Consider the following 26,082-nt stretch of genomic DNA (forward strand, 5'->3'; position numbering starts at 1 on the left):
TAAGAACTTTGCTTCAGGATGAGAACAGAAATTGGGCGGCGGCAGCGGGAGGCCCCATTAGCTAAAGTGGTACCTCAGGTTAAGAACCGTTTCAGGTTAAGAACGGACCTCCAGAACGAATGAAGTTCTTAACCCGAGGTACCACTGTACCTTAGTCTGGATCATTTTAAGCCCTCTCCAAGCTTTCATTTATTTTTTTTGAAATTTGCATTTTATTTATTTGTTAACATTCTTATATTAGATCGGTAAACGTTATCATATTACATTACAGGACTTACTATAATATAATTTCCTACATGTATACAAAAATTATATACAAATACCTATAAGTGCACCAGCAGCAGTGTGGGAGAGAAGGAAACAGGGAACTAATATAATAATTTATCAACGCATAACTGTACAGTTGCTGAGGTTAGCATCTTATAAGCCATAATTAAAAGCAGCTGAGCCAGTACAGAACCATTGTAATAATGGCTGATTGACAGAAAGTATCACACAGTGAAGGAGGCGAGGGCAGTGAGGAACAAGTAGGAGAACTTAAGAAGGAAGCATAAGAGACCACGGAAAACGGAAGGCGGATTATAGCAGTGGTAGTCTTAATTTCTTGCAGCTCATACACCATAGGCAATGGAAAGCAATACTCGTTTCTGTCAGATTGGTCTCCATGGATATCAGGCTATGTCTGATACAACATGAAAAAACATCCTTAGAGTGCATAGGAACCCACAATGCATTTTCCAAAAAATATATGTAAAACACAGAACAGTGCTGGCATTGTGCTCCCCCCTCCAATAACATAGTGCCATATGATATGATCCTGCCTCAAAGTGATGACATTTTGATCAGAGGTAACCATAAATATGGTCTTAAACAGATTCCTGAGATGTAAAGAGGTTAGTGTTTTGCTGTATTATTTACTAGTCCTTTGGAACCAGAGAGAGGGAAAACATAACTGGCTAATGAAGGTACTCATGGTGGCCAAACACTTGACACTTCAATATTGGAAGGAGAGATCTTCTTCCCGTATAGTACAAGGGATGGAAGACATGAGCCAACTAGACACTTATGAGAAAGCGACTTTACCTAAGCAGAGGAAGGGTGGGAAATTATTAGACAGATGGACTCCCTACATGGATATGTTTGCATAAATAACAAACATCTGGCAAGTTGGGATCTCCAACTGAAGCCCTTACCTCTCTACTGTTTGTTGTTGTTGTTTAGTCGTTTAGTCGTATCCGACTCTTCGTGACCCCATGGACCAGAGCACGCCAGGCACTTCTGTCTTCCACTGCCTCCCGCAGTTTAGTCAAACTCATGCTGGTAGCTTCGAGAACACTATCCAACCATCTCGTCCTCTGTTGTCCCCTTCTCCTTGTGCCCTCCATCTTTCCCAACATCAGGGTCTTTTCCAGGGAGTTTTCTCTTCTCATGAGGTGCCCAAAGTATTGGAGTCTCAGCTTCAGGATCTGTCCTTCCAGTGAGCACTCAGGGCTGATTTCCTTCAGAATGGAGAGGTTGGATCTTCTTGCAGTCCATGGGACTCAAGAGTCTCCTCCAGCACCTTAATTCAAAAGCATCAATTCTTTGGCGATCAGCCTTCTTTATGGTCCAGCTTTCACTTCCATACATCACTACTGGGAAAACCATAGCTTTTACTATACGGACCTTTGTTGGCAAGGTGATGTCTCTGCTTTTTAAGACGCTGTCTAGGTTTGCCATTGCCTTCCTCCCAAGAAGCAGGCGTTTTTTTAATTTTGTGGCTGCTGTCACCATCTGCAGTGATCATGGAGCCCAAGAAAGTAAAATCTCTCACTGCCTCCATTTCTTCCCCTTCTATTTGCCAGGAGGTGATGGGCCCAGTGGCCATGATCTTCGTTTTTTTGATGTTTAGCTTCAGACCATATTTTGCGCTCTCCTCTTTCACCCTCATTAAAAGGTTCTTTAATTCCTCCGCACTTTCTGCCATCAAGGTTGTGTCATCTGCATCTCTGAGGTTGTTGATATTTCTTCCGGCAATCTTAATTCCGGCTAGGGATTCATCCAGCCCAGCCTTTCGCATGATGAATTCTGCATATAAGTTAAATAAGCAGGGAGACAGCCTTGCTGTACTCCTTTCCCAATGTTGAACCAATCAGTTGTTCCATATCCAGTTCTAACTGTAGCTTCTTGTCCCACATAGAGATTTCTCAGGAGACAGATGAGGTGATCAGGCACTCCCATTTCTTTAAGAACTTGCCATAGTTTGCTGTGGTCGACACAGTCAAAGGCTTTTGCATAGTCAATGAAGCAGAAGTAGATGTCTTTCTGGAACTCTCTAGCTTTCTCCATAATCCAGTGCATGTTTGCAATTTGGTCTCTGGTTCCTCTGCCTTTTCGGAATCCAGCTTGTACTTCTGGGAGTTCTCGGTCCACATACTGCTTAAGCCTGTCTTGTGGAATCTTAAGCATAACCTTGCTAGCCTTGTGAAATGAGTGCACTTGTGCGGTAGTTGGAGCATTCTTTGGCACTGCCCTTCTTTGGGATTGGGATGTAGACTGATCTTCTCCAATCCTCTGGCCACTGCTGAGTTTTCCAAACTTGCTGGCATATTGAGTGTAGCACCTTAACAGCATCATCTTTTAAAATTTTAAATAGTTCAGCTGGAATACCATCACTTCCACTGGCCTTGTTATTAGCTGTGCTTTCTAAGGCCCATTTGACTTCACTCTCCAGGATGTCTGGCTCAAGGTCAGCAACCACACTACCTGGGGTGTACGAGCCATCCATATCTTTCTGGTATAATTCCTATGTGTATTCTTGCCACCTCTTCTTGATGTCTTCTGCTTCTGTTAGGTCCTTACCATTTCTGTCCTTTATTATGGTAATCTTTGTACGAAATGTTCCTTTCATATCTCCAATTTTCTTGAACAGATCTCTGGTTTTTCCCATTCTGTTGTTTTCCTCTATTTCTTTGCATTGTTCGTTTAAGAAGGCCTTCTTGTCTCTCCTTGCTATTTTTTGGAAATCTGCATTCAATTTCCTGTATCTTTCACTATCTCCCTCGCATTTTGCTTGCCTTCTCTCTCCTGCTATTTGTAAGGCCTCATTGGATATCCACTTTGCTTTCTTGCATTTCTTTTTCATTGGGATGGTTTTCGTTGCTGCCTCCTGTATAATGTTGCGAGCCTCCATCCATAGTTCTTCAGGCACTCTGTCCAGCAAATCTAAATCCTTAAACCTGTTCCTCACTTCCACTGTGTATTCATAAGGGATTTGGTTTAGATTGTATCTTACCGGCCCAGTGGTTTTTCCTACTTTCTTCAGTTTGAGCTTGAATTTTGCTATAAGAAGCTGATGATATGAGCCACAGTCAGCTCCAGGTCTTGTTTTTGCTGACTGTATAGAGCTTCTCCATCTTTGGCTGCAGAGAATATAATCAATCTGATTTCGATGCTGCCCATCTAGTGATGTCCATGTGTAGAGTCGTCTCCTGTGCTGTTGGAAAAGAGTGTTTGTGATGACCAGCTTGTTCTCTTGACAGAACTCTATTAGCCTTTGCCCTGTTTCGTTTTGATCTCCAAGGCCAAACTTGCCAGTTGTTCCTTTTATCTCTTGATTCCCTACTTTAGCATTCCAGTCCCCTATAATGAGAAGAACATCCTTCTTTGGTGTCACTTCTATAAGGTCTTGTAAGTCTTCATAAAACTGGTCAATTTCAGTTTCTTCAGCACCAGTAGTTGGTGCATAAACTTGGATTACTGTGATGTTAAAAGGTCTGCCTTGGATTCGTATCGAGATCATTCTATCATTTTTGAGATTGCATCCCAGTACAGCTTTCGCCACTCTTTTGTTGACTATGAGGGCCACTCCATTTCTTTTACGGGTTTCTTGCCCACAGTAGTAGATATGATAGTCATCCGAACTGAATTCGCCCATTCCTGACCATTTTAGTTCACTGATGCCCAGGATGTCAATATTTATTCTTGCCATCTCATTTTTGACCATATCCAACTTACCCAGGTTCATGGTTCTTACATTCCAGGTTCCTATGCAATATTTTTCTTTACAGCATTGGACTTTCCTTTCGCTTCCAGGCATATCCGCAACTGAGCGTCCTTTCGGCTTTGGCCCAGCCACTTCATCAGCTCTGGATCTACTTGTACTTGTCCTCCGCTCTTCCCCAGTAGCATGTTGGACGCCTTCCGACCTGAGGGGCTCATCTTCCAGCGTCATAACTTTTATATGCCTGTTGTCTTTGTCCATGGAGTTTTCTTGGCAGGGATACTGGAGTGGCTTGCCAGTTCCTCCTCCAGGTGGATCATGTTTGGTCAAAACTCTCCACTATGACCTGTTCATCTTGAGTGTCCTGCTTGGCATAGTTCATAGCTTCTCTGAGTTATTCAAGCCCCTTCGCCACGGCAAGGCAGTGATCCATGAAGGGGCTCTACTGTTACACAATTGTTTTATTATTATTCACTAGTACTGTATTTTCTTTGTACTTTGCTTCTTCCTTCTGTATGCAATATTTTAAACCTGCTTTCCCTTCCATGCATAGACTAAGCAGATGGAGGGAAAACTATGAAAGGGGCTTAAGAAATTTTATTACAGCATGTGACTTGATTTCCCCCCTCTGTTCTGCCTGCTGAAATAGTTAGAAACCAAAACACAGAGGTTTAGTAGTGCCTTTAGAATGTAGTAGTGCATTTAGCTTGCTTATCTGCATAAAACAAACACTTTGCATTTATTTCCACCTCTGTCAGGCAATGAGCTTCGTAAGACATTTATTCAAAATCTACCACTTGCTTAATTTTGATAGAATAAGTTCGGAAACCACATGTCATCAAGTCACTTCAAAAAAGGAATGTCACCCTAACTGACATGTTAAGTCCAAAACCAATGAAAGATGAACTACTGGGGTGGTGGAGGGGAGATCTTCAGCAATTTAGAAAGCATTGCACCACCATTTTAGATCATTCACCCAAACAAGGTGCAACTAGACATAGCCATGATTCTAACCACAAGCTAAAGGTGTCTAGAAGGAAATATTTAGGATTGGCTTACAAGTAGCAGATCTTTAAGCTGAAAAATAGTACACAGAAGGTCAGGAAAAAGTGTATCAGAACATCCTAGGTTTTGATGTAGAACATACAAAGTATAGCTATGTATTATACTTATGATGGTGAAGGGTTGACATGCTCTGCATAGCAGTTGGACTAAGTGAGACCATTCCTGTGAATATGTAGTAGTTAACTGTTTAATCTCTGTTCTTGGTCCTACCCTCACAGGAAAATAACAAGAGAATCCTACCTACACACTTGCTTCAAACTCAATGGCTCAGAGGCATTCTCTCTCTCCCCCGCCCTCTGGTTAAAAATTCAGATTGGTGTTTGGCTAGATACAATTCCAGTACTTCCTCGTTCATAAATTTTAGTCTGAAATATTCCACATTGCATTTCTAGACAATAAACAAACTCTGTGTGCTCAAAATATTTATCTTCCAACATCCTATGGCCGTGAAACCCGATTATATGAATAGTGATGCAGGGCTCCAATCATAACATTTTGAATAGCCACTTTGCTGAATATCAACAATATGCTCTGCCCAGAGAATCCAATTATAATCTTTCAAACAGCTATCCATTAAACATTTTAGGCAACATTTTAAAATATTAATTTATGAGGCGTTGCTCTAGCTTATGCATCTGAAAGTATGTGTTTCGGGGAAAAGTAGTGGTTGGCGGACCGTTGGTCTGTGTTTATACATTATAGCACTGACGTTCCTCTTTCCAAAGAAGAAGAAAAAAAGTTTTGTTTACTGTAAGGCACTGGGTTTTTTCAAAATGTCCTAAGAGAAACTGGGAACGAAGTCTTGGGGGAGAGAAACATTTTGGTGAGAGTGCCAAGTTTTAGAAGCTTCTCCCAGTACTGAAACCACTTTTAAATTACCCGTAAATGTAAGCATTTAAACTGTAAACCAGATAGGTAGAGAACACAAAAAGTATTGCCAACATTAATAATTTGTTGAACTTCAACACAATGAGCCATATTTCATACTGCACTGCAAGCTCATTAATAAAAAGCTGGTTGCTGGGGTTCCATGAAGCACAAATGCAAGCCATTAGGAAAAAGAAAACCCCGTATAGCTACTTAATGTCATCAGAATGAAAGAAATCCTTAGCAAAACAATCGTTTCAAACAACTTGGGCCCAAAGTACCTCCTGATTCCTTCTGCTCCACCTCAGTCACTGAGATCTTCCTGCCCCTGATGTGCCCCCTGGAACTCCTTGCCTGTAAAGATCAGGCAAGAGTCACCCCTGCCATATTTTAGAGGTCTTTTGAAAACAGTATTGTTCAGACGGGTCTTGAATGGAACATGAATGGATATTATTGTGGATATTATAATGCTGTACACCAACTTGCTATTATTATTTAATGAAAGTACTGTATATTTAAAAGAGCGATTATCTTTGTTTATCCTGGCCTTAAAAGTGGCCGGCATGGGCAATGGTCACGGATAATGGGATTTATAGTTCAGCAATGTTTGGAGCGCCACAGGCTGCCCAACCCTGGTTTACTGCTATGAGGACAAGCTTAGGTGTCCCTTGAACCCTTCTCTTCCAGTGAAGTCGTGAAGAGGAGATGATCAAAGGTTGACGATCCTGGCTTCTTTGGACAAACCATAGTTAAAGCTCACCACTGCAAACCCCCTCCCCTACTTTCAACAAACTATGGTGTGCTGAAAATGGAGGCAAATGCTTGCAGCCATGCTGGAAAAGTGAGCCCGCATATATCTATCCAGTCCCATAAATTAAGATAAATTGGATACAATACTTAAGGATTAATTTAGGATGCAAAATCAACCACACCCCCCCCCAACTTATTACCATGTGTGTTATGGGGAAAGCAAATACACCTTATATTAAAGCTGCGTTCCTTTGCACAGTTACCTAGAAGTAAGCCCTATGGCAAGCAGTGCAACTTACTTCTGAGTAAACTTTCACAGGTTTGAGCTGCACCTGCCAAAATATATTCTTGCCATGCTTTAGAATCGACATGAAAAACGGGAGTTGAACATGAAGGTATTCAAATGAATGATTTCTCTCCCTTTCAATTAAGAATTTTTGGACAGCCTTGGCTATGCCATGTCATGCCTCCAGAAATCTCTGCCAATAAAGGAACTCATTTATCAAGAAGTGAGTATACAAAGACAAGACTTAGCATGGTATCAAGTAATGTGAAAAGCGTGAGGGAAGTATTTAGCAAACATGAGTCACAGTCCACAAAAGTCGAGTTCATGTCAAAAAGACATTGATGAATGGGACAAGTTCTAATTGGGTTTGGGACAAAATAACGGGTTGGGATTTTTTTATTCTTCCAGAACTCATGTTAAATACATGCATGAGAAGGTATTTCTGGAATCTGTGCTAAATTAAGTCTGCTCGGTTGTTCAGCTAAAGTGAAATCAAATATTAATGTATTCATTTCAATAAACATTTCTGGGCTTCCAGTGATTGATCCAATTACTCTACTAATCATAAATTTTGATTCTTTCAACAGCTTTCTGACTCATGGAATTCCGAGTTGCAAATGTTGCCTAGTGAATGAATTTTAGCTATTTAATATTCATGTGACCCCAACACGTTATTATGCCAAGCAATTTAAAGATATTCTGGAAGCAATAAATGCAGTGTGGGTGTGTGGGAGCTACCAGAACCCCAGCTTGCATCCAAAAGAATGGCAACATTAGTGTGATGCTATTACTTAAGATGGCAGTTGTAACAGGGCAGCTTGAATGGGAAGAAGCTCTCCAGTACGTATTGAAGCTTACAGGTGGGAGAATGAATGAGGATGCAATCCTGCATCTGAAGTCAATGTTTTGACTAACATAAGAATTCACCGCAATTAGCTCTTCCCAGTAATAAATTGGCTTTGCTTCTGGTCACAGGAGGAAGTAATGGGCACTTCACCCTGCATTTAAAAATGGACCCCACCCCCCTCTCTACTAATGCACAGCTACGCTTAAAGAAATGGGATATCTGAAACAAAGCCAGAAATACTGGCAAGTGCCTGGCTGTGAATGGAGCTCGCGTTCACATCTCACACACAGAGAGAACATGGATCACGCCATCAATCAAAATCCTACTGCGCAAGCCTTAAGAATGCTACTCTTAACTTAGAGCTTGTGTTTTTACTTGACTGGTATAATAATTTATGTTGCACTTCAATGGCAGGAGTTAAAATATCACAGCTGCCTATGATTTTGCAGTCTGCTATAAACTGCAGCTAAAAGGTAAGCCCCTCACTCTTTTTTGGAGGCAACAGTATATTTGAAATTAAAGTTGTTTCAAGAGCAAAGGATGATGTTGTTATTCTGCTGCCAAGTCTCATTTCTTACTCTCATCCAAGTGCTACTGAAAGCATATAATAACAAGGCTTTGAAGTTGCCAAGCGAGGTAGAAAAGCCAAGAGTGATGGGTTCAATCAAACAGCAACCCCACCCTACTCTACCGGGAGAGAGAAATCTCTAACCAACCTTACAAGTTTTTGGAAGTGCGCTACCAAGTTAAGTTCTGAAACTGAAAACTGCCCAGAGATCTTTGTCATTAAAGTTTGCTATAAGCAGCCTATCACCAAAGCACGTCTGTCTGTCTGTCTGTCTGTCTATAGCAAACACAGGGGCACTGTACTTTGGGCATACACATCCCAAGAACTGAGTTTTGCAAAATATGGAGATTTTTTTTTTTAACCAGAAGAACCCTTAAACTGATTCCTTCACCTTTTATAGCCCTCTTCACCAATACAGTGAGAAAACAGTTAGAAATATGGAGGGAAATGAATGGGATTTACTGCTAAAGCTCATCACCCTCAGCTTACTCTCATGTAAAATTTTTGAAATCTTGCTGGCTTCTTTGTCTTTGGTCAATGCTGATTAAGATTGCCTTGTCCCTTGATTGCTTTCTGTGCCAACTTTACATTGCTAGTTCTCACAATGCCCCACTCCTTTAAAGCACAACCACTGCCTTTGCTCTTTTTCTGCTCCTGTCTTTAACTACCTTGACTAGAATATCAGAGAATCAACTTTGCTCTAACTTCTGATACCAGCCGACTCTTCTTTGTGTTTCTCACAGTCCATTTATAAAGCCCTGCCTACTCTTTCCCCAAGTTAAAATACTGTACTATACTATATTTCCATCATATGCAAACCAGAAAAGTTGAGGTGTGACCAGAAACAAAGGACTGGTTTAGACTGGACAAATGTCTAAGCCTGTTCGTTATCTTTTTTATGCATTACTAGTGTGCTGAACAGATGCAAAACACCAATCCAGTGGTACCTCGGGTTACAGACGCTTCAGGTTACAGACTCCGCTAACCCAAATAGTACCTCGGGTTAAGAATTTTGCTTCAGGATAAGAACAGAAATCGCGCGGCAGTGGCACAGTGGCAGCAGGGGGCCTCATTAGCTAAAGTGGTACCTCAGGTTAAGAACAGACTTCCAGAATGAATTAAGTTCTCAAGCCGAGCTACCACTGTAAATATTATAAATATGCTGAGACGTAAGCTATCATCCACTGATAATTCACAGTAGATGGCATTATTGGTACTAGACAACATAGCTGGCATTGATGGGCATTGCTACACTTAACATCTAAAGGAAGACATTTAGGGAAAAATAATTTCCAAACTACACTTTCCTAGTAATCAATCCACATTTAAGGGCGAAACAGTAAACTACATATGCTAGAAAGCTGGGCTCACACACCCCTTCCTGTTTAATTCCCGAGATGCCCATTATTTTATTAAAATTATACTGCATACATACTTCAGCGTAAATGAAACATTATGATGACCAATTTATCCAAATATAGAGAATTTTGGAAAACCCTCTGAAATATTCCCACGGGAACATATATGTCTCTAAATTCAAAAATGGATTGGAATCCAAGAGTCTGCTGCCCCCAAAATGGAACAGCTTTACTGTTATGTTGACAAGTAAAGCCCATGCAATTATGCTGCAAGTAAAATATGGATTTTTAAATAAGGAATAATGACCACTGTGTAACAGGTGGCCAATGTTTTTTCAGCCTCGGTGCAAAACCCCATTTCCTGCCTAACATCTTGAATAGATTGCGTACCAAAATAAATAAATAAATAAAACCAATGAACCAAAAATGGTGCAATGGGATCTGTATGAATTGTCGTTTAAAAATTTCCTAACTAAAGATAAGTCAGGGCTTCCTAACAACATGGGAACTCCCTGCTCCCCATGACTTTTCTAAGGAATAATTTCTGCTGCTGGTGTTTTTGTGTGTGTTGGATCTTTAAACAAAACATAGAAATGTTCCATCCTAACTTATAAGTACCATTTTGTTTATCCAAGTTTAGATGGTAAGAGCTCTAGAAGACTTATAAAATATCCAGTGTTTCATGAAGTCTTGTTCTTAAGCATAGCTCTCCATATCATATTTTGTTTCTGAAAATATTAGCATTTTGTTTAGGAGGGTTGGTTTCCTTTCTGCCTTGAAGGAACCTTTCCCACATCAATCTAACTGTTGAAGAGCACGTGTATTGTAGGTTGGCGGATCCAGAGTGTACCACAGGCTCACATGGTGTAGTGACAAGATCTATTGGGCCTCATCATTTCCTACGGAAGCTGAGGGTGCATTCAGACTAGGGAAGATCAGGAATGGAAGTCTTTCAGTGAAGTTTGCCAATACTGTTCTTCTAATTGTAGAAGAAATACCCAGGATCACCTTGGACTCTCTAAAACCATAGGCTTGGGAAGACCAACAGCAATTCTCCCCCTTGTGTTTGCGCATAAATCAAATTATTTTCACTAGAGAGCTTGCAACTTTCCCCGCAATTCCTATCTGCATCGCTGCTTGCTCTGAAATGTCTCTAGGGAAGGGAGCGCCCAGGATGCAGAAGTTGTAGAGGTACAGTAAATGCAGAAAATTACCACATTAAGGAGGAGTCAGTACAAACATTAGCGCTCACATTTCCAGCAGAAAGCCACAGACAGGAAACAATGTTTGCTAAACCGATTGAAAGGTGCCTCACTTCATTTTATGACCAATAATACTGTTCATGGCATAAATTGGCCGGAACGTACAAACGCCCAGACTATCTACCAATAAGGATACCTGCAAAAGATGAATGCACTGCACTAGGAAAAGCAGCACAAAGCTAACAAACGTCTTTAATCTGTCGAATCACCCTTATTTGTCAGGTGTACAGTGGGTATTTTCCTTATCTTAACAAAACAGCCCGCCTCCCAAATGAAACATCACAAGCGCTGTGGAGGAATTCAGAAAGGTTACAAAACAGGAAGGAAAAGGTCTTGCTGTACACAGGTATCTTTAAATAATTATCTGGATCAAGGCTTATATCAACATTTTCTACTTTCTTCGGTGAACTGGAGAAAAGCTACATGCAGACTCATTTCAATGCCCACCCTAGAACTGATATTTTTGCAAGGCTGTAACTGCTACATTAGGAAGAGTTGAGTGATATAGGCAGATATTCCTGAGGGGATGAAGCACACCATTTCCAAGAAAGGGCTTCTTTTGCTATCTTACACTTTAGCTGCTACACTAAAGTTAGGTTTAGTCACATTTGGCTGGATTCAGAATTCAGGCGAGCAGAACTTGTAATAATTACTGGCATGTCTTTTATCTGTAAGCTGTCTTGAGTCTCAACAGAGAAAAAGGTTGGGTATAAATAAATAAATAAATATATAATCTTCATAATAACCATTGTCCTATATTGAAAGATTTTTGGCAGAAGGTAACTGAAACCATCAACAGAACTGTATAGAACAACCTTACATTTACAGAGCAAAATATCCTCTTGAATTATTATATAACCAGCACATGGAACCTTACAAAAAGACAATGTGAGTGGACTCTCTGTGCCCTTACCACAAAAAGACTGATACTGATGAACTGGAAAAATAAAAATGCGGCACCCTTCTACGATTGGATTGAAGACTTATACAAACTCGCAACATATGAACAACTTGCATATAAACACAGACTTGCCATGGACAAATTCAATGATATTTGGAATCCATTCTTACAAATACCGTAAACTGTAATAGGTTAAGATTTGGTGAAGTACAATAACAACCTTGTAAAATATACAGTTTTGGGTCCCCCCCCCCTTTGTTTTCCCTTCTGCACAGGCTCTGTTTCTCTTTTTTGTTTGCGTTCACCATGTCTGGTGTACATATAGTTAGGTGCTTTTTGAACTTTCAATAAAAAGATCACCATCACCATCATTCTGTCTGCAAGGCACTCCTGCTAGAGAATGTGGGTAGAGAGGCTGCTCTCCAGACCCCTCAAAAGCTGTTCTGGACAGTTCAGTGACCCTCCAAGGACTGGGAGCTGCAGGGGGTGAAGCTCACCTCCCAGTCCCCTTCTCCAGCAGCTGCTTCTGCAGGAATTCCAGTCTTTCAGTTCAAGGAAGGGGCATTCTAGATCCAACTCACTGTAAATCTACCTTCAAATTTGACCTTTTTTTCCTTAGGGAAGGTGCAACACCTTAAAAACAGAAAGAGAGATAATTGTCTACTTACGGCAAGGCGTATTCTGGTAACTCACAAGTTGTGGAAAGGCCATGATAGCAGACATCACTGGTGAATCATTTTGTTTTGGTTCTTTTTCAGTCATCTGGTCAGCCCAGACAACGGCTTTCTCTCTGTGAATCAGCTGCTCAAAAGCCTTGAAGTCATCCTCAACAGCACTGTTTGCTAACCCTGCTGTTTTCAAAGCTTCGTACTGCTTTCTTATAACAGAAAGCAAAGCACTTAGTATTCTGTTAAAAAAAAGGAAGTTTCATGGTAAATAAGCAACAAACATCTCAGAGATAGCACTGCATGCTGCTTTCATGTAAATTGTATTTAAGGAACATTATATATATGCAGACATTCTACTTAGAAAGTATACACAAGCTTTTAAACACCAGTTGCGCAGTGAGAGAAGACTATTGTCAGCAAGTCCTGTTTGAATTTTAACACTCTGACCATATTCCCATTAACCTAGTGTTTGTATTTGTAGAGTTTCTTTCTGGGGTTAAATGTTGCAGAGTGCCTTCACAATTCTAGATTTGATTTTATGGTCATTAATCCTTAGGTGCCAACCTACATTTTCAACAGGATTCCTATACCCTAAAATATTTGAGTTGATCCTTCTGCACTCTGGATTAATTGCAGTTTCAGAATGCGGCTGCCGATACCATGTAACACCGGTCCTGAAAGACCTACATTGGCTCCCAATTGGCTTTCCGAGCACAATTTAAAGTGTTGGTGCTAACCCTTAAAGCAAAAAAGAGATCTTGGTATAGGTCATCAACCAGGTCCCTCAAACCAGATAGGTAGCCAGACTAGAAATTTATCATCTCACTGTTAGGCACCACTGAGCCAACAAAGAACTCATTCATCGGTATCTATTCTATAGGCTTCTCTAAGGGGAAAATTCCCAGGAAGGGAAATGCTATTAAGATCAGCTGTTTTAAAAGAGGGGTTATAGGCGTTCCAAAGGGAGCCAGTAATCTGGCTTCTGTATTTTGGACCTGTTGAAGTATCAGAGATGTCTTCAAGGACAGTCCGAAGCCCTTGGCCAAGTCATTGTTTGGTGAAGGGGCGGAGGTGAAAACCCCCCATTCCCCCATTTATAATCAGCTGAAGAGAAGGGCTGGGCTGGGTACCTGCGGTGCATGAGATACCCACCACTGGCATGTGCCCCTGAATCACTGGCCAAGAGTGAATTTGGCCTTCAGGCCAGAAAAAAAGGTTGGCTACCCATAGAATGGAACTAGGCACATTCTCCTGCCTACATCTTCCACACTGCAGGGCTGCCTTATTTCTGGTTCTAGAGGCAAGACAAGAGGCAAAGCTAGGAAGTCACAGCAGTCTGCCTACAGACTACAATGGATTCCAAAATGGCACCCTCATGCTCTGGATTTGATTTGCTGCACACCTTCCAAAGAGATTGGCCACCACTGAGCTTAAAAGGTCAAAGTGTTCCTACTAAGATATTCTGAAAGAACTAGAGAGCAATCTGTTCAGCTTTGTGGAACAGGACAGAAAAAGAAACATTGTCGTTGTCCCTTTCAGACCTCTTGTTCAAAAGCAGTCCAACGAAAGTTTAATCAAATGTACCACAATTTTCGTGTAAAATTAGCATACATACGTCAAAAGCTTTAAATAGGGAAGGTGTTCAAAATATGGCATTTCAAAATTGACTTACTTTTCTGTCTGTTTATATTGCTGTTCTTGGAGGGATGCAAGAGTCCTCATGTATTCAGCCTGAGTTCTCAAATCCTTCACTTCCAACTTCAAATGGAAGTACTGCAGATCTCTGTTAAGCTCCTGGAAAAGGGAGCCATGTTGAAGCCAAGCTCATAGGCAGCCAACCCAGTAATGACAGGAATGCTACTACTTTGAAAAACAACAGTCCTACTTCTAGAGCGGAAGTCTTGCCACGTGGTGGGGAATAGGTCAAGAGTCAAGAGGGTGGCATCCAATTGTGGCAACAGCCATTCCGTTAACTAACTGTTGGCTTGGGCCAAGGGAAATCTCGTGCAATTTTTGCCTACCATACACTGATTTGTACTATCATGCTACGTCCCCTTGCGTTAACAATAGCTAACAATGCTTCTTGAATTAACGTTATACCTGTATATATTGAATCTCACTCGGAGCTGATAGCCGTCAATACAAATCAACCAAGGTACTTGAAGTTAAAACCAAACAGTCTGGGGCTCTTTGGGAAGCAAAGTATCAAACCCTGCCTGCAGGATGGTGCTTTGAAAGCGTCCAGGCTGGAGGAGGAGGGTGCAGGAACCCCCCCCCCCAACTGAGGTAAAGTCCTTAAAAATGACCAGTGCCATATCTGGTACTAAACTTCAGTGACAGTGGGGGCATACTAGCATCCATCAAGCATGGCTCTCATCCTTGCCACTCCCAGTTATTATCACATTTTTACATGCTAATAACTTCCATTTTCAGCAGTGGCTAAGGTGGATAAGGTATTATTTCAGCGGCAGAGATTGCGGGGATGCAGCAGACACCAGGTCAATTTTGTTTATAGGCTTGTTTGAAAAATGGAAGGCAGGTGCTTTGTTTGCTTCCTGGTTTTCTTCTTTTCTTTTGTATAAGGACAGTATCTACTCTTACGCTACGTGAACAACAAGAAACGACAATAGTCTACTGTAGATAAACTACTATTCAGGTAAGTACAGCAATTTGTTTGAGACTTTTTTTTAAAAAAAGGGGGGAATCAATCTATTTTCATTGAAAGCAGTGAAAAAACATGCACATTTAAAACAGAAACTTGCAACAGAAAACATCTGTCTTCTACCACGTTACAAAACAGCTATCTGAAAATGGGAAAGCCTTACAGTTACAGTTAGCAAGCACTATTTTTAAGTAACTGAGGAAGGACACATGAAGCAAGATGGTAAGTGATTTAGCCTGAAGGGTTAGCTCAAAACCAATTCCCTGCTCACCCTCACTGACCCATCATCTTCCTTCAGTTCTGCCTTTCCAAGCAAATTCCTGGGTCTACCTACAGTATCTCTCTCTCTCTCTCTCTGTGTGTGTGTGTATGTATATATGATAGATAGCCCTTTGCTTACTGCTATAGTAGAATAAAGAACAATCCCTCTCACTTGAACATCCAAAATATTTCCCAGGAGCCAAAGTGAACATGAGAACAGTACTACTGGATTAAGCCAGCGACCCATCTAAGTCCAGCATCCTGTTCTCACAGTGGCCAACCATAGGCAAAGGAGCTTACCTGAGGGATATGGCCATCTTGACCTAGGAGGCGCATTTCGTTTTCGACCCGGTGCAACCAATTAGTGTTGTCCTCTAAGCGTTTAGTCTCTTCCGCTTCCCTCTGCTCTATTTGCAAGCGCCGGGTTTTAAGTAACGCAAGCCGGTGGTCGTGCTTGTCAGTTGCCTGTAACAAAACAAACCTAAGTTTCAAACTAAAGAACAGAACTGGATACTATGGTGAACTACATACTACCAAAGCAACAGCCCAGCATCTCATGATGCAATATTATTCAGTTTCCTCAACTGTGCTGGAGTTCACAGGCTGTTGTCGTCAGCGAAGCCCAGTGTAATGCCATCTGTTTTAATTTTTGTGTGGTTTTAATTGTATTATATTTGTTGTAAACCACTTGTGAAAGCGTGGCATGCAAATATTTTTATCAAAAAATAAATACACACATATTTTTTAAAAAACTTAAGATTTTACCTGCGGGAAAGCTGACTGCTGTTGCAAGCTGTTCCCTCTCTGTATCAGCTAGTTCAGCCCACACTCTCCCAAATCATAAGTAACAGAGTTGGTCCAAATAATTCATTTAGGGTTTTTTTGCCTGAACCCAAAAGGAGTGGGGTGGGTGCTTGAATGTTCTGCATGTGAACCCAATATTTTTTCCCCAGTGTGATTTCTGAAGAATGCGGCCTCCAAATGCTCTTTGAACTCCCGAATTTAAGACATGGTTTTGACTATTAAGAGCAAGAAAGAAAAAGAAAAGAAAAAGCTGCCAGTATATGTACTCTGCATTTCAGCGTTTAAAATATTTCCTGCTTCGTTCAACAGAAGAAATTTATATCACCTTCCATTTCAGACAGCTATCACTATGCTCAATTGAAAGCAGATGTCTGAGAAAACCTAACACACAAAATTATTTTGCAACAGAATTTCAAAGATTGTCACTTACGGTTAACTGCTATGTGAGGGAAGTTTTATACATTTAAGTATTAGCCACTTGAGCCACATTATATGGGAGAGGCAATAGATGAACAATGTATGATTAAAAAATCAGAAGTAAAAAGCCTATCCGTAAAATGCAGAGCCAGGAGTACAAAGTTCCTTCTTACACCACACAGAATAAAAACTGGCGGCTCAGGCTCAAGCCCTCTTTCCTGTTGTTCTTAAAGAAATGTCACAAAATGGAGTAACAGCTGAGGTGGTTCAGTTTGTGTCTTGGCGGAAAGCAAAGTAATAGTAGAGAAAAAACGCTATGATCAGCAAACCTCGAGGGGCAGAAAAGGTAATGCTGGGGAGACCCACTGAGAGGAAAGAGCACACAAAAAGTAAATTAAGAGCCAGCAGATTTGAGCAGCAAGATGGCCAAAGGAATGGGGGAAAAGAGTTGACAAGAGAAGCGGGGACCAAGGAAGAAGTATGCAGACAAGTCAGAGGACATATAAAAAATCTTTAACAACACAGTGTGAGGTAGAACTCCTATTACGTACTCAGGAGCGTAATCTGAGTACTACAAAACTGGTAAGAGCCAGTTACGGAGGAACGTAACAGGTGAATGTTTAAAGTGAAAACTAACTCCATACAAGGTGCAAGAAGAGTTCTAATAGATACAGTGAAAGTGGGTTGAACAAGTTGTATTTCCAGGACTGTGGTTGGATGAAGAGATGGTGAGGGGCTGGGGTGGCAGAAGGTGATTCAGTTAGAGGAGAAGCAGCTAAGATGATGTACACCTCGCCTATTTATAAAGCTCTGGTAGACTCTTTGAACTTTGTTCGATAATGCTTTACTAAATCAAGTCAGACCAATTGAGAATTTGGTATGAGCCTCTCCACTTGAATCCCCAAGGGAAATTTCCTGCACAGGTGGTGGGGCGGGGCGGGGGGAACCTGGACAGGAGGACAAGGTGAATTCTAATTAGAAACCACGTTAAGAGGATTCACACAAGCCCACATACACCAAAAGCACATGAAAAGATGGTGTCAGCTAGTGCTGCTAATATGTGTGCTGGGGGCTGAATGCTTTGTAGCCATGTGAAGTAGCTCCACGTTCCTCTAAATGAATGTGCATAGTGCTGCTTCAAATGACTGCTGGCACATGTATTGCCAGTGGGGAAGGTGGAGGTTAGCCAGTGCAACCTTGCAACACTCTCGTGCATGCTTTCAATAGGAGAGGGTTCAGGTGAAACCCCCCCCCCCCAAAGATCTAACCCTTGTAATTCGTTTCAAGAAGCCCTGGATAACTGCAGTAAGGAGACACACAGGATCAGAACCACGTTCTTTTCATTACCCTAACAGCTTGGCATAAGCATGGCAGAAAGGACAGCAGAACTGTCATACTAATAGCTTACCCTCTCCATTCTCTCCGGAGCGCACATCATTTCAATTTGTTCATGGCAATTTTTTTGATAATGGGTTTTCAGGATGTTTTCTTTGTGGCGCAGTTCCAGCTTCAGAAACTCTTGCCTGATTTCCTCTCGATTTGCGAACACGCACTTCAAAATTTCTCTAAACCTGCCCCAAACATTTATATAGAAAAAGGCCCAAGTTACACAAAACACAGCTTTGTGGCAGTTTGAAAGCACGTCAAAGGGCAAGGAGATAAATAGGTACTGCTCCAGTGGGAAGGTAAACGGCGTTTCCGTGCTCTGCTCTGGTTTGCCAGAAGTGGCTTAGTCATGCTGGCCACATGACTTGGAAGCTGTATGCTGGCTCCCTCGGCCAATAAAGCGAGATGAGTGTCGCAACCCCAGTGTTGTCTATGAATGGTCATGGGTCCCTTTACCTTTAGATACAGTACGTTTTCAAGTGGCTTTCTAAGCAGTACCTGGTCAAAAAGGAGTGCCAGTGTGCAGAAAACTGACTTTAGCGCATGTGAAAAAAAGGAATAGGCAAAAGGGGAAATGCTGTATTGACAAAGCAATGCTAGAGATTTTCTGGAAATCTGTCTCCTGAAACATTGGTCATCAGCTGGTGGGCAGGTAGGTGGATTGAGCCTGCAGTAGCACCATCTGCATAGTTTTCTTGGAGGTTGCCCCCCCCCCAAGAATAATAGAATTGTAGAGTTGGAAGAGACCCCTGCGATAGCTGCTGCTCTAAAGGATCTAAAACGGCTCTGTCTCCAAGCATAAAAATGTTTTATCTTATAAATTCAGGTTGTCAATACAGCTGTAAATTATTAGAACTTAGATTACAGGTGTGCCTTTTTTGACAGCTTTTAGTAGCTTAAAAACCTCTTAATTGGAGCATTAAAATGCGGGTTACCATGGGAAAGTTCGACTGTAAAAATCTGTAATGTAACAAATGGTGATTAGCACCTATGATCCTTCCCTGGGGATATTTGTCTATATATGGAGTTATAGCAGCTTTAGTTTATGTCAGAGATTTAAAAGAGTAAAATTGCTTAATGTGTTTATTATATAGAAAAAGGTCATTAAAAAGTTGTCTCGCTATATACACAGTTCTGCAAAACATAATTTTCCAGATTATTTTTAACCAAGTAGGCAGCGATTCTCTCTTAACAGAAGATGCTTTTTTTAAACACACTCCTGTAATAGTATTTTTGAATTCCTGTTTTTGAAATAAATGGTATTTCGAACGAAAACGGAGCTGCCGATAATTTGCTCTTAACACAAGATCTAGGGGCTCAAATTCTCGTGATTATCTTGATGTTACATGGAATATATTCCCACATTCTCAGTGGCTAGTGCTTGCTTCCCGTTCCTGGAATCCTAATTTTGCCACATTGGATAAGGACCCACTGTCACAAACATGCAAAAGTTACACAGCTGCACTTTTAACTCTTCCACTGCCCCTGTCAGTATTAGGTTATTTCACAGAACCAGGCAGCATTAGAACTTCAAAAGAGAGATTTTACTGGGCATAATTTTTCTCCTTATGCCTAACTGAATTTCTAGAGCTTAGACAGAAAATATAGCTGTAAACAGCAGTTATATTTATTTATTGAAAACATTTATATTGCCCATTTTACTAAGAAAGCCCAAGACAGCTAAAACAATATAAAAAAGTTATAATACAAATGCTTAAAAAATACAAAAAGGGAAATGGTAAAAATAGCAGAGTAAAAACGAAAGTATCCATTGAAAACCATTTCCAGCACAAAATTTAACAAATTTTGCCCCAGCTTAAAAACACACTTGAAGAGCCTTTCTAAAAAAGGAAATTCAACAGCATGGCAAATAAAAGAAACCAGTAACAAGGAGGTAAGGTGAATGTTTCTTGAAAGGGGGTTCCAGAGCTTGGGTGCAGCAACTGAGAAGGTCCTGCATGTGAGTGTCTGAGGGCCCTGCTCCTTCCTGCCACTCACCATCTGGCCTGGGGCGGGGCCTGAAGCCTCATAAAGGACTGCTGGACTCTGCTGCCCGGGAGGACTCTCCTGCATGTGAGTGTATGGGGTCCTGCTCCTTCCTGCCACTCACCATCTGGCCTGGGGCGGGGCCTGAGGCCTCACAAGGACTGCTGGACTCTGCTGCCCGGGAGGACTCTCCTGTATGTGAGTGTCTGAGGGCCCTGCTCCTTCCTGCCACTCACCATCTGGCCTGGGGCGGGGCCTGAGGCCTCACAAGGACTGCTGGACTCTGCTGCCCGGGAGGACTCTCCTGCATGTGAGTGTCTGAGGGCCCTGCTCCTTCCTGCCACTCACCATCTGGCCTGGGGCGGGGCCTGAGGCCTCACAAGGACTGCTGGACTCTGCTGCCCGGGAGGACTCTCCTGCATGTGAGTGTCTGAGGGCCCTGCTCCTTCCTGCCACTCTCCATCTGGCCTGGGGCGGGGCCTGAAGCCTCATAAAGGACTGCTGGACTCTGCTGCCCGGGAGGACTCTCCTGCATGTGAGTGTATGGGGTCCTGCTCCTTCCTGCCACTCACCATCTGGCCTGGGGCGGGGCCTGAGGCCTCACAAGGACTGCTGGACTCTGCTGCCCGGGAGGACTCTCCTGTATGTGAGTGTCTGAGGGCCCTGCTCCTTCCTGCCACTCACCATCTGGCCTGGGGCGGGGCCTGAGGCCTCACAAGGACTGCTGGACTCTGCTGCCCGGGAGGACTCTCCTGTATGTGAGTGTCTGAGGGCCCTGCTCCTTCCTGCCACTCACCATCTGGCCTGGGGCGGGGCCTGAGGCCTCACAAGGACTGCTGGACTCTGCTGCCCGGGAGGACTCTCCTGCATGTGAGTGTCTGAGGGCCCTGCTCCTTCCTGCCACTCACCATCTGGCCTGGGGCGGGGCCTGACGGGCCTCACTGGAACAGTTGCTGTTACTGCTGGAGGGGTGCAGAGTGCTTTTAAAATGTTTTAAAATTTTAATTTTGAATTTTTTGTATGTGGGGGGGGGTGCGGTGGATGTTTATTGGGCCTGGGAATTTGTTTGATTTTATGTTTTTGTAATTTTTGTAATTTCTATTGTTTTTTGTTTATATTGTCTTATTTGTGGTTTTTTTTTTTTTGTTTGTTTGTTTCTTAAAGGGGTTATTTTGTTCTTAAGGGGAGGGGTCAGGGCTGCCGGGGAATGGGCCCCAGCCCATAATATGGCTGGGATATGCTTCACAGGGGGGAATGCACTGGGACAACCGATCTCAGTGATCACGGGTAGGAGGAGGAGTTACGCTAAGACCAGACCATGTCATTACAGAGGAGGCAGGTTTAGTCGTTGTCTGAGGACTATCCCTGCCTCTGGGTCTGGTCCTGACCGGATGAATACTAGAATCAGCAAGGGATACCCACATGACCTGAAAGTGCTGCTGTGCAATGCCAGGTCAATGACTCATAAGACCACTGCCATCCATGACTTGATCATGGATGGAGGACTTGACCTGGCATGTGTAACAGAGACTTGGTTGGATGAAGCAGATGGGCCTGTCCTTGCCGCTGCTTGTCCACCAGGTTTCTCTTACGCACAGCAACCCAGGTCATGTGGGCGGGGAGGGGGGGTTGCAGTGATTTTTAGGAAGTCATTAGTTTGCACCAGGCGTCCTATTGGGAAGACCCAGTTTTCTGAGTGCATGTTCTGGAAGTTGGGCAATAGGGGCAGTACAGGATTCCTTTTGGTGTACCGACCTCCCCGCTGCACCAAGGATTCCCTGCCCGAGCTGCTTCAGGTCGTGGCGGATGTTCTCCTGGAGACACCTAGCTTGGTCGTCCTAGGGGATTTTAACATCCATGCCGACACGACCTTACAAGGGGCCGCTCGGGACTTCGTGGAAAGCATGGCCTCCATGGGGCTGTCCCTGAATAAGTGTGGCCCAACCCATAGCCGCGGACATGCCTTGGACCTGGTGTTTACCTCTACGGATGTTGGTGATCTGACACTAAGTAAAAGCGAAACGAAAGAAGTGCCATGGTCAGATCACTTCCTGGTGCAACTGGACTTCTCCGCGACCCATCCCCTCTGCAGGGAGGTGGGACCGATTCGGATGGTCCGCCCCCGCCACTTAATGGATCCAAATGGTTTCCAGAGAGTGGTTGGGGATGCTTTATCCCATGTTGATGGCCTTTCAGCCGATTCCCTGGTGGCCCGCTGGAATGTGGAGTTAACCAGGGCTATTGACTGTTTGGCTCCGAAGCGCCCTCTCCGATTGCATGAAGCCCGGAGAGCCCCGTGGTTTTCCACGGATCTGAGGGCAATGAAACAATCGTTGAGACGGCTAGAGCGCCGGTGGCGGATAACTCATTCTGAATCTGACCGGACACGGGTTAGAGCTCAACGTCGAGCCTACCAAGTGGCGATAGCGACGGCGAAGAAGACTTTCTTCACCGCCTCTATTGCATCTGCAGAAAACAGCAGCAGGAGACTCTTTCAGGTGGTTCGCAATTTAGCGGAACCACCTGTAACATCGGGGCCCAGTACGGGCCACATGTTCTCCTGCAATGATTTTGCAAATTTTTTTGCAGATAAAATCGCTCAGATTCGGGAAGAAGTAGACTCCACCGTGGGAGCAGGGCCGGGGCGGGAGAGTGCTAGAGTCCTGTCTGGTCAAGTTGTGTGGGATCAATTTCAATCTGTTACCTCCGAGGATGTGGACAGGCTGCTTGGACGAGTGAAGCCAACCACCTGTCTCCTGGATCCTTGCCCATCCTGGCTTATAAAAGCTAGCCGGGAAGGACTGGGCGATGGGCTTCGTGGGGTGGTGAATGCTTCCCTCCGTGAGGGAGCCTTTCCAGACCCGCTGAAAGAGGCGGTTATTAAACCGCTTCTTAAAAAACCATCTTTAGATGCGGCCACGATGGCCAATTATCGCCCAGTCTCAAACCTCCCATTCTTGGGCAAGGTGATTGAGCGAGTGGTTGCTGAACAACTCCAGGCACGCCTGGAAGAAGCGGACCATTTGGATCCCTTCCAGTCGGGATTCAGGCCTCATCATGGGACTGAAACTGCCTTGGTCGCACTGGTTGATGATCTCCGGCGGGCTAGGGACAAAGGTGAGAGCTGTTTCCTAGTTCTGCTGGATCTCTCAGCGGCGTTTGATACCATCGACCATAACATCCTTCTGGACCGTCTTGAGGGGCTAGGAGCTGGGGGCACTGTCATACAGTGGTTCCGCTCCTTCCTCCTGGGCCGTGTTCAGAAAGTGGTGGTGGGGGATGAGTGTTCAGACCCCTGGCCGCTCACTTGTGGGGTGCCTCAGGGTTCTGTCCTCTCCCCCATGCTTTTCAACATCTACATGCAGCCGCTGGGAGCGATCATCAGGAGGTTTGGGCTGGGTGTTCATCAGTATGCAGATGATACCCAGCTCTACCTCTCTTTTAAATCAGAACCAGTGAAGGCGGTAAAGGTCCTGTGTGAGTGTCTGGAGGCGGTTGGAGGATGGATGGCGGCTAACAGATTGAGGTTGAATCCTGACAAGACAGAAGTACTGTTTTTGGGGGACAGGAGGCGGGCAGGTGTGGAGGATTCCCTGGTCCTGAATGGGGTAACTGTGCCCCTGAAGGACCAGGTGCGCAGCCTGGGAGTCATTTTGGACTCACAGCTGTCCATGGAGGCACAGGTCAAATCTGTATCCAGGGCAGCTGTTTACCAGCTCCATCTGGTACGTAGGCTGAGACCCTATCTGCCTGCGGACTGTCTCGCCAGAGTGGTACATGCTCTGGTTATCTCCCGCTTGGACTACTGCAATGCGCTCTACGTGGGGCTACCTTTGAAGGTGACCCGGAAACTACAACTAATACAGAATGCGGCAGCTAGACTGGTGACTGGGAGCGGCCGCCGAGACCATATAACACCGGTCTTGAAAGACCTACATTGGCTCCCAGTACGTTTCCGAGCACAATTCAAAGTGTTGGTGCTGACCTTTAAAGCCCTAAATGGCCTCGGTCCAGTATATCTGAAGGAGCGTCTCCTCCCCCATCGTTCTGCCCGGACACTGAGGTCCAGCTCCGAGGGCCTTCTGGCGGTTCCCTCACTGCGAGAGGCCAAGTTGCAGGGAACCAGGCAGAGGGCCTTCTCGGTGGTGGCGCCCGCCCTGTGGAATGCCCTCCCATCGGATGTCAAGGCGATGGACAACTACCTGACATTCAGAAGACATCTGAAGGCAGCCCTGTTCAGGGAAGTTTTTAATATGTGACATTTTAGTGTATTTTTTATCTCTGTTGGAAGCCGCCCAGAGTGGCTGGGGAAACCCAGCCAGATGGGCGGGGTACAAATAATAAATTATTATTATTATTATTATTATTATGTCCTATCCCTGGTTCTGACTAAACATAATTCTGGGGCGTACAGTCCTGACATGGGTTGTGGGTTCAAGCACCAAGTTTGGAAAATTATTCCTGCATTGCAGAGGGTTGGACTAGATGACCCTTGTGGTCATTTCCAACTCTACAATTCTCCAATTCCATGATGTAACTATGACACGTGCTACAACGGCCAGATCTTCAGTCTCCAGGAACAAGTGCACCAACTTAAGCTGGGCAAAGGCATATCTGGCTACATCTGGCACCTGAGCATTCAAGGTTAAGGACAGGTACCCTTAAAACTAGGAACCTGCATTTTCAGGTGTTGAATCCTTATCCCAGGATAACATTAAAGGCAATACCATCAAGAAAAGAACAATGGCTGTTTTATAGGCACAATAAGATAATGAAATGTTCCCTCCTTTGTGCATGGGAGTGGACCATATATGGGAGTTTGCTTATTGACCAGGTCTTAAACTCGACTTCCCTATAGATCCCCAGGAGCTTGTACATTAAATTTTGGCAAGGGAGGAAGCCACTGGATAACAATATGAAAGTATGGATAAGCCTCTCTGTTGTAAGGAGTGACCAGGTGCATTATGGTACATTGGCTGACAGGGTACCATTGGCTGACAGGGTACCATTGACCAACTAAGGCTGACAAGAGAGAAGGTATTAGAAGTATTTTGTCATCTTATACACACAAGTAGTTGTGGATCATGTCATAACTTTGTACAAGACAACACAATAAGTAAGCATTTTTTTTACCTTGAAATTTCCACCTGTTGTTGATCTGTGGCGTGTCTGTCAGGAGAAGATGTTTTTTCCAACTCAAGGACTCGTAGTTTCTCTTTCAGCATTATGATCTGAAACAGTATAGTGAATTTTGAAAGAAAGGGGTGCATGTGCAGTTTGTATCACATTTTTAGTATTCCATGAGTTTCTTTAAACAGCTTTTTCAAAACCAATTTTTAAAGCCATACTAATGATCTACATTACACCTAATATGACACAGAAACACCAGGTTTTCTGGAAATCTGGGGTATCTGAATGCACAACAATTAATGCCTTCTTTTAATTATGCTGTTATCTTTTATGTGTAACTAAAGCAACATTGGGACGCGGGTGGCGCTGTGGGTAAAACCTCAGCGCCTAGGACTTGCCAATCGCATGGTCAGTGGTTCGAATCCCCGCGGCGGGGTGAGCTCCCGTCGTTCGGTCCCAGCTCCTGCCCACCTAGCAGTTCGAAAGCACCCTTAAGTGCAAGTAGTTAAATAGGTACCGCTTTATAGCAGGAAGGTAAACGGTGTTTCCGTGTGCTGCTCTGGTGCCGGTTCGCCAGAGCAGCTTCGTCACGCTGGCCACGTGACCCGGAAGTGTCTGCGGACAGCGCTGGCTCCCGGCCTCTAGAGTGAGATGAGCGCACAACCCTAGAGTCTGTCAAGACTGGCCCGTACGGGCAGGAGTACCTTTACCTTTACCTTTAAAGCAACATTAACTATTCTAGTAACTGACATACCTCTTTCTTTTGTTCTTCACAAATCTTAACGTATTGACTTATATGGCTATCCAAGCTTACGACATTGCTCTTCAGCTGTGAAGAGAAGACAAAGTTCAGCTTCATAAACATCAGAAGACAGTATATTC

The 26,082-nt window shown here is 43.6% G+C and overlaps 1 protein-coding gene and 1 long non-coding RNA gene across 4 annotated transcripts in view; one reads left to right on the plus strand and one right to left on the minus strand.

Moving 5' to 3' along the window:
• Positions 1-26,082, minus strand: part of KIF18A (kinesin family member 18A) — a 44,677-nt gene that overhangs the window by 7,043 nt on the left and 11,552 nt on the right. For all 3 annotated transcript variants that reach the window (XR_014150229.1, XM_081834750.1, XM_081834749.1), the window contains exons 8-13: positions 25,955-26,029; positions 25,204-25,301; positions 18,107-18,269; positions 15,778-15,942; positions 14,227-14,348; positions 12,555-12,793 (exon numbers count right to left, since the gene is read on the minus strand). Coding sequence is in view for 2 of the 3 variants with exons in the window: in XM_081834750.1 (XP_081690876.1) it covers positions 12,555-12,793; positions 14,227-14,348; positions 15,778-15,942; positions 18,107-18,269; positions 25,204-25,301; positions 25,955-26,029 (862 nt within the window). In the remaining variant the exon portion in view is untranslated. The remainder of the gene's footprint in view (positions 1-12,554; positions 12,794-14,226; positions 14,349-15,777; positions 15,943-18,106; positions 18,270-25,203; positions 25,302-25,954; positions 26,030-26,082) is intronic.
• The window catches only part of LOC309327694, a 105,445-nt gene continuing 100,883 nt past the window's right edge, over positions 21,521-26,082 (plus strand). Inside the window, exon 1 of the long non-coding RNA XR_014150627.1 lies at positions 21,521-21,902. This is a non-coding gene — a long non-coding RNA (uncharacterized lncRNA). The remainder of the gene's footprint in view (positions 21,903-26,082) is intronic.

This window comes from Podarcis erhardii (genome assembly GCF_964252035.2).
Source record: "Podarcis erhardii genome assembly, chromosome: 1".
Lineage (NCBI taxonomy): Eukaryota > Metazoa > Chordata > Lepidosauria > Squamata > Lacertidae > Podarcis > Podarcis erhardii.